At 40.2% G+C, this 9,232-nt stretch overlaps 1 protein-coding gene across 1 annotated transcript in view; it reads left to right on the forward strand.

Annotated features, from left to right (window-relative positions):
- LOC101845918 overlaps window positions 1-9,212 on the forward strand; it is a 26,555-nt gene extending 17,343 nt beyond the window's left edge. Inside the window, exons 3-8 of the mRNA XM_005097263.3 lie at window positions 608-1,463; window positions 3,192-3,286; window positions 3,928-4,207; window positions 5,226-5,401; window positions 7,892-7,997; window positions 9,017-9,212. Coding sequence (XP_005097320.1) covers window positions 608-1,463; window positions 3,192-3,286; window positions 3,928-4,207; window positions 5,226-5,401; window positions 7,892-7,997; window positions 9,017-9,195 — 1,692 coding nt within the window. The 3' untranslated portion in view covers window positions 9,196-9,212. The remainder of the gene's footprint in view (window positions 1-607; window positions 1,464-3,191; window positions 3,287-3,927; window positions 4,208-5,225; window positions 5,402-7,891; window positions 7,998-9,016) is intronic.
- The last annotated feature ends 20 nt before the right edge of the window (window positions 9,213-9,232 follow it).

The following is a 9,232-nucleotide window of genomic DNA, read 5'->3' on the forward strand; positions in this document are numbered from 1 at the left end:
TGTGTGTGTGGTATATATTGTTAAAAAAGGCAATGGGAGTCGTGTATGTTCGAAGTGCCTCTTGAGAAAAAAATGATGGTGTGGGAGGATGATTTAGTTTTGTGTTATAAGTCAAGAAATGTGGGGTGCAAAACGTTTAGATGGAGTACACTTATTTCGCTTTGTGCCTGGGTATTTCCTCTGTGTGTGGGGTTTGGTATGTTTTTGTTTTCAATTTTTGGGAGTGGGTGTTAAGTGCTTACCCATGTCCTGAAGACCAGCTCTCTAGATCAAATTTTATTTAGCTGCCTCAGAATTACAAAGATGTATCTGCTTAATTCCTAGTTTTGAGGAAACTGAGGTATAAAATTTAGATTTTCACATGTCATGCTTTTTTTAATGCCATTCTTTGAATACCTTGATAATGACTCCTTTTAATCTTGCGATTTTGATAGAGCAGATAGTACATATATAAATATAGTTTCTGACCTCATTGTCTTAGTAACTCAAAACGACCTAAATTGAAAGATAGAACCTTGCAATTCTGAGATTGCAATTTGTCTAGACTAACATTCATACACATTTGTGGTAAATCGTCACATTTCTCTCTGTCCCTTTGTCCATCCAGCTGGGCATTGTGGGTCTGTTCCTTATCGCTCTGGTCACTGACCACTGCTGCCTCTTAATTGTCAAGTGCAAGTACCATGCCATCCGCCATGTCCTTGACAAGCACCGGATGTCTTCCTCCAGTGGTAGCATCGTCAACTCGAATAAGTCCCGTCGACTGATGAGTTCCGAGGAGGAGGGGGAGGAGAGAGAGCAGCAGAGTGTGGAGGAGAGTGAGGAGTTTCAGAAAATCCATAAGCAGCTTCAGCGGAGCATGACCTATGGTGATGTAGGCAAGATAGCGTACGGCAGCTGGGGAGTGTTTATGGTCAACTTCTGCCTCATCTTCACACAGTTTGGTTTCTGCGTCAACTATTTCATCTTTGTGGGAAACACCATCTTTGCTCTGTTTCCCACTGTTAACGGGAGCCTGCCTGTCAATGACACTGGGATGACAAGCTCAATGCCTTTGGCACTGGCTGTCGATCAGGATAAGGACTTTTCAACACAATCATTTATGTCTACCCCATTTCTCAACGGGTCAGTGGACTTCATCTCGAGCTCTCTAGCTAACTTCTCAAATATAACAAACGCAACGACGTCCGCTCCCACCACGACGTCCACTCCCACCACGACCATCGCCACGTCTGCAACCTGGGCTGCGATGAACACAAGCACGCCCTCTGTTATCCCATTGTCAGATCTGTTCTTGGACGTCTCCCAGGCCCCTGATCTCAGACTACTGGTCATCACCCCATTGCCCATCTTTGCCGGCTTCGCTTTCTTGCGTGATGTGCGACACCTAGGCTTTGTCAGTGTTGGAGCTGATGTCTCCATCTTCCTGGGCTGTGTGGTCACCATGGGCTACATCCTTGTCGGTGAGTCGCTATACACATTCACCCTTTCAAGTAGGGGGGGGGGGGGGGAGAGGTGTGTGTGTAAAGGTGTGGAAATGATTCTTTCTTTTCTTTTTTTGTGGGGGTGGGGTTTTTTCCTTGTTTGAAGCTATTGTTATGGAGAGGGGGGTTGATTGGGTTTTTATTGTAAGGATTGGGGTGGGGGCCATCAAAGGATTTTTTAATGTGCACAACTTGCACATGAGACCTCAGAGATTTTTGGGCCTTATCAGTGAAGGCAATGTGCTCAATGTTACCTTCTACCCTTAGTAGGTCAGGGGTGTGGCTGAAAGACAGCAGTAGGAAAAAGCCAGGAGAAGCTATACAGTACATGGAGAAAGAGTCAGGAGTGAACGAGATAGGAGGCCTGGGGTGGTGGAGGGGGGGGGGGAGAAAGTGGAGAGGAAAGCAGATGGCACTACTCGTGTAGAAATCAGGAAAGGGGATGAAAGGAGAAAATTTTTAGAAAAACTTTTTTTTTCTGTTGCTGTTAGGTTTTGAACTCGAGATGTACTGAATGAGAGTCAAACCCCGTTCCTCTAGACCTCGAGAGCCCTCTGTTCAACTTTAGTAATGTCCTTCTTTTTGGTTTTGTACGTCATGTCTTGCCTTTTTTAAGGCATAGGCAAGCATGATCATGTTATGGGCAGGATTAAGCGATTCTGAATATCTAAGGGGCAAAAACAGGAGGAAGCTGAGTGAAATCAGTTGAAATACCTAAGCTCTTGAAAGTGATACGTGTACTAAAACTAACATTATAACATATGTGAGGCAGCGTGGTGGAATCAGGCTCTCGTCAAAATAATCAAAGTGAAGAAACTTGCATTTTTCTACAGATTTGTGAATTTTTATCAAATTTTTTTTTTTTGTGGCTCGACACCTTTCATGCCCATTAAAGAACTAATTTCTTTGTAGATTTTTCTGAAAAACATTGATTAAAGGCACAAAAAATTTAAATTTTCAGTTACCACGGGTTATTGAGATAAGGAAATAACTAATCTTTGACGGCCATTTTCTCACTAATTTTACATCTGAAAACAGTTGACCCCACCTCCTTCATTGGCACATACCTCAGCTTGTATGAAACATAAATGGATATTTTGTTTTCATTCAAATAAAGCCAAGTGAACAACCTTTAAGATGATACCAATAACTCTACATGCCCAAAAATTGACGAGAGCCTGATTCCACCACGCTGCCTCACATATGTCACTCAAGGGCATTTCATGAGATCAATACTATAGATTGATTGCTTCCATCTGGGTCAGAAACTATTTATTCTAATTTTCAAGATGAACAGTTTTGTTTTTACTATTGATTTATTAACACGAGCCACATTCATTATTAATCACTAGATCTCGCAGGTCGGACTGAACTTGCTTGCAGACTTTAGTTTGGTCTTGCCTGATCTAAATTATCGTCCCATTTGTTGACAAGGGTCTAACTGACTCACCTGCACAAACAGATGTTGTAAGCAGTCCCACTTTTCGATGTGATACAGTGAGCATTGACACCATCCAGTATGCTGTTTGCCATTTGTGATTATAGAGTTGGTATTTGTCTGTTACTTTTTTAGCCTTTTTCAGAGGAATTTATGCTATTCTGACTCTCTGATCATGTAGGCCTACTATGAATGTTATGCTTGGAGATCAAAGTTACTTCCTTGTTGCTTTCATCATAGTAATCACTCTTCTTTTCATTCATGTCCAGGTTTTTCAGTGAGTACAACATGGCAGCTATTTGACTGGACCAATGTGGCAATATTCTTTGGCATGGTGACATCTTCCTACGAAGGGATTGGAACGGTAAAATCTGATTAAGGTCTTGATTGAAAAAAGTTAATGAAATCATGTAATTCTGCTGAGACAGAGATTACCTGAGCATCTTTTCTGAACTGAGTCCATCAATGAGATAAAGAGTAGATAATGTATAATGTCATCGGCAAATAGGAAATGATTGAGCTGCTGTTGACCTCTGGCACGGAGATGGGGTTCTAGAACAGAGAATAATGGAGGCTTTCAAAACGTTTCAAAAACACGATAAAAAAGAAATTTTAAGTTTTGCATCTTTTTAAAATTGTAACTTTTATAGAAAGTTATGCTTTGGAAGGATTTTTTTTCTAAACTGTAACTTGTGTACAAACATACTTAAAAAAAAAAAATTCTAATTCGTTGATGAAGTGAATGGTAACTGTTACTTGTACCTGAAAGAAGGTCAATTTGTTGTTTTTAACCGTAACTTGTATGTAATGTGAAGTTTATTCATTTTATTTTTAGTTGTAACTTGAACTTGAAGCGAGTTTTTGTTTTGTATTTTCATTGTAATTTGTTCTTGAAGTGAGACATTGTTTTGAACGTTATCCTTAGATTGCATATGAAATGGGGTTTATTTGTTTTTCTTTCTACCTTCCCTCATATATTGCTGAGCTTATCATGGACTTCCTCAGGTTATCCCAATCGAGTCGAGCATGGAGGGCAACAGACACAACTTCTCTAACTTCTTGCATGGCTCAGTGTTCATTCTCACCTGCATCTTGTCTCTGTTTGGCATTGTGGGATACCTTCGCTACGGCACCGGCACCGAGCAGATGCTCAACCAGAACATGCCAAGTGGCACGCCTGTCAGCATTGCCATCAATGTGTGTCTGTGCGTGGGCGTCATCCTCACCTTTCCCCTGCAGATCTACCCAGTCATTGAACTCTCGGAGATCTTTCTGTTTGGAGACGGTATGTGGAGCAAATGCACACAGCGTTCACCGCTCTTGGTTGCTCTGTGCTTGTCCGTCATGCCAGACAACCTGGTTCAATTCCTGATTCACAGATGCATGATGCTTTTTTTTGGTATTTGGACATGGTTGGGGGAAGGGTGGTGCCCACAAGTCTGGTCTCATTAAAGGGGTAAAATGCTCTGCCATGATTGATGTGGTTGATATACTTGGCCAACATGAGAAAGTTTGGGGTTGAATCCAGATAGTATCCAAAGTGTTCTTATCCTTCCTGGGCTGTTTGTCATCTCCTCCTTATGTCCTGATTTGGTAACATCCTTTCAAATTACCTAAGTTGTGCATAGATGTGGGTAAAACTTCACAAGACAAATATTTTGGATTGCTAGTTTCTCCTCCTGCAGTCTTTTTAAAAATCTGTTTTGCTTTTGTTTTGTTTGTTTTTTGTTTTGATTCTCATGTGCTCTAGAAGACCCACAACTACATTAAGACAAGATTTTCTCCTTTGAATTAGGTTGTAAGATGGAACTATTTCCTTGAAGGCTGACTAGACCATAACACGTTTTTTGTTGTTGTTGTTATTAGCATTGAGTTTTAAACAAATGCTGATTTTGGGTTCAGAGCTTAATTGAATTTTGTTGAGTCTGATGACTGATTCATTTTAAATGTGTTTTTTTTTAATCGAGTACTTCAGAAATAAAACCAAATTGAGTAAATAGTGTGCCTGGCACTCAGGAAAAATGTAATTGTCATAGTGATAAAGTGCTTCAACTGATTTGTAAGAATAAAATAAATGCTTTTGATAAGTTTACTATGCTACTGCTTTTTTTTCCTGAAGGATTTGGAAAAAAAATCTTTCTTAGTGTTCTTCCCCTACCCTCTGTGGAATTGTATCAAGGGGGGGGGTGATTGCCATGAACAACTGATGTAGGAATTGGAGTTTAATGCTGAGATCTTGTTAAAGTGAGTTAACATTTGTTAGTCCATTTTGTTTTGAATTTTTTTCTCTTCCTCATCTAAAGGTCGTATATGTGGACCCAAGAAGAAGAGAAAAACTCACCATGTTGATGATGAGGACTCTGAAAGTGATGGGGATGTGGGTCCCTCAGAGGGGGGCAAAGGTCGGGACAAGGAGGCACTGCTGCCTAAGGAGAAAGTGAACATTCCAGCTCCGGTGGCTGCCACTGTCTCTGATGAGGTGAGATGGTTAGGAGGGTTCTATTTTTTTCTCTGTCTTTGTTCTTTGGAGAGGAGGTGGGAGGCTCTATTTAAGACCTGTTTCACTGTGTTTGCATTTGTGGCAGTGGCTATTTTAGGTAAGATTTTAGGAGACTGAAAGTTGTTTTATTTCTTGTAGTAATTGATTATTGTTTCCTTGTTTGTTTGATCAGGAGATATGTTTTGTGCTCCACCTTCCAGGACAGCCAATGAGGGTAGAGATGGAACAGATGATCAAAGCTATAAGAATAGCAGTAGCTGTATACTATATTGATAGTCATCTTGTAAGATCTTTTTGTTTTTTCGTTTTACTAGTGGTGTTATGTTAATGTACAGTACTTAACCTTATCCTGTGATAACCAGTGCGAGACTGAATCTTCCAGATTCTTAGCTCAGCAAGCAAAGAAGGGACATCATACAAAGTAACGAGTTCTCTCTCTGTGATGCAGGATACTCTATAGTTTTGTGTGTCACAGCTGGTATTTGACATTTCTTTTTTATAGAAAGAATTTGCATGTGCTTTCCTATTTTAAAAAATAAAGGCTTGTAGATTTTTATCTCAACATGCATTTGTGTAATTGTGTGGACGTCTGTGAGTGAATGTCCTTGGTTTTGAGTTGGAGTGAATGACTACAGAATTTTGTGATGTAAATGGCCTGAAGGTGTGTAGTTGTTTTTGTATTTGGTCTGGTTTCCGTGAAGATTGGAGAGAGACTTTTGTAGAGAATTCAGTTTCTTTTGTCATATGTGTCTGGATGCATTAATCCTTTGTTTTGTTGTTAATTCTGTGTCAGGATTCAGTAATCTTTTTTCTGCTTTTTAATCCTATTTTTGGAATCATGAATCATCTTTGTGCTTGTTGATTATGGGTCTGGACTGATTAATCTTGTGTCTCCTCATTTGTTCTGCTTCTGGATTCATTTATCTTCTGCTTGTCAATCTTGTTTCTAAATTCATTAATTCTATGTCTGCTTGGAACCACAGGCCTGAATTCATCAATCCTTTGTCTACATGTTTATATTCTTTTTTTGGGTTAATTAATTTTCTGTCTGCTTGTTCATCCTGTGTTTGGATGCATTAATCCTCTGTGACAGGCACTGTTGATCATAATATGTCTAGATTAAGTGATCCTACACATTTGCTTATCAACACAGTACAGTCCGTGCCGGCTTTAAGCACGCCGGCTTAAAGCACGTTTCGGACTCAAGCACGCTAAACGGCTCTTACCGAATTTTTGCTATATAAATTACACGCCTTTAAGCACAGTAACTTCGGCTTCAAGCACGCTTTGTTTACAAGACAGTCAATATTTTCATGATGACCCATCGAAGTTCGAACACAGTCTACACCGCAGCAGTGGAGTGTGTCAAGAGAAACACAAAGAACGCAAGTGATGGACACACACAATCACACGGGCGGAGAGGAAGGCAGATGCATACAGCCGCGCGCGCGGACATAGGATCTAGCCTAGGCCTAGGGCAAAGCTACACACGACCAAAAAAGTACAAAGAGAGTCGAGGAGACGAGAAAGGGAGGCTGGCTGCGATTTCACCTTTGACCCTCGCTATCCATTAATCCTGATTGTGTATCACGTGCGAGGTGGGATGAAGGCGGTGGTATGACAGTATGAGTGGCACAGCGGGCAGTGGTACGCACAGGCAGTGTGTAGGCCTAGTGTGCTGTATCGTGACTAGCCGTCTAAATTAAGTTTTCATTTCCCATTCGATCACAAAACAAAAACAAACAAGCGAACAAAAACTACCATGGCGGGTGTCTAAATAACAGTGCACACTTTTGCGGGACCGCTATAGGCCTACTTACAAACAAAGGGAAATAGCACGTGAAATTTTCTACAAGAAAATCTCTGGATTATGTCTACTTCGCACTCAAGCACGCTTCGGCTTTAAGCACGCTTAAGCTTTCTCCCGACGGCCGTGCTTAAAGCCGGCATGGACTGTACAGCATCTAGTTGTAGATTAATTGATCCTACCTTTTTGTCAAAACAATGTCTGTATTATTAAATCTTCTTTTGATTTTTAAATATCACATCTGCATTAATTAATCCTATATCCAATTAATTCTAAATGGATGGTTGTCAGGTGCTGTGGTGTGGCTAGCTCCGTCTTTCCTATCAAATATTTATCGTATTTATCTCTCCCCCTTTTTTTGTGTAAGTTACTCACTTGTAACACCTTTAGTCTTCGGCACTTATATGACCTAATTGTGTTGCAAGTGCCGTAAAAGTTGTAAAACTCTTAAGAACACATACATTTATAAAAAATTCTATATACCGTATATCTGGACTAATTATTCCTCTGTCTGCTTGTTATTCCTGTGTCTGTTGTGTTGAGCCTGTGTTTGGACCAATTAATCCAATGTATCCTGTTTCTGGACCAAAAAATTAAATGTCTGCTTGTCCATCCTGTGTCTGCATTCACTTTTCATATGTTTGCTTGCTTCTCTCCCTCAGGTTTCCACATGGAAAAGGAATCTCCTCCGTGTGTGCCTGGTGGTCCTTGCCGCTGGGCTTGCTGTAGTGATGAGAGACTTTTATGCGTACGTCGGCTCTTTTGTCGGTAAGTGCTCGTGTCACGCACTGTGTGTTCTCCAATGCTGTTAGTTTGTGGGAGATGTGTATGACATATAATGTATATGCTCCCAGTCTTGTCCTGAAGACAGAACTTGATTCAGATGATGTTTTACTGGACTCAAAATGTGTGAAGTCAATTATTTATTGGGCATGACATGTCTTACCTTTTAAGAATTCTTGGTTGTTACATTGAGATTGATTTAATCTGTGAAAATCATAGTTGGAAATACTCCACCTTAGTTAAGATTGAAACTGGCTGTGTGTTGGTCATATAATATGGGGGAGGGGGGGTATATACTTTTAGACCTCATCTTTTTAAGGGGAGTAGATATGGTATTGTATTGTGGTGAGATCTATTCTTAATATATGGAAAGTATTCACATGTAGAGAAAAAAGTGAGAAGCTTATAATATACAACAAGTCTATGTAGAATGTAAGTCATAAGAAGAGAAGATGAGGTTGAACATGAAAAGCTGTAGATCATTTGAATAGCTTGTTTTTGTATATTCAGTTTGAAGAGAAAGAGATGTTAAATGCTTGGAAGAAGTGATGAATATGTAAAAAAATAAGTGTATATCATTTCAGGGAGTGTAGAACATGAAACAATCTTATAAGATTTCAGAGAAGTATAGAACACATGAAAGAAGTGTAGTGGGCTTGAGAGAAATGTAGAACATATAAAAGTAGTTTCGTGTAGAAAGTTTGAGAGAAGTGCAGAACATGTAAAAGAAGTGTAAAATGCTGGAGAGAAGTGTAGAACATGTAAAAGAAGTGTAAAATGCTGGAGAGAAGTGCAGAACATGTAAAAGAAATGTAAAATGCTGGAGAGAAGTGCAGAACATGTAAAAGAAGTGTAAAATGCTGGAGAGAAGTGTAGAACATGTAAAAGAAGTGTGGAAGTTTGAGAGAAGTCGAGATTTCTGTTTACTATTTAGATGTATGGAACACTGTAACTCTATTTCCACTGTTTTATTTATTTGTTTGTTTGTCTCTGGTATCTGCCAGGTGCCTTGGGTAGCTCCCTGCTGGCGTACATACTGCCTTGTCTGTTTCACCTCAAGCTATGCTGGGCCCAGCTGCACCCGGGAGTCAAGATCAAGGACATCTTGATCGTCGTGTTTGGACTAGCTGCCAGTGTAGTCAGTTTGTACTCAACTATAAGGTCCATTGCAGACAGATCATGAACCTTTAGGGGGGTGGGGGGGGGGGGGGGGGGGGGGG

The sequence above is a fragment of the Aplysia californica genome, unplaced genomic scaffold, assembly GCF_000002075.1.
Source record: "Aplysia californica isolate F4 #8 unplaced genomic scaffold, AplCal3.0 scaffold00150, whole genome shotgun sequence".
Taxonomy (NCBI): Eukaryota; Metazoa; Mollusca; class Gastropoda; order Aplysiida; family Aplysiidae; genus Aplysia; species Aplysia californica.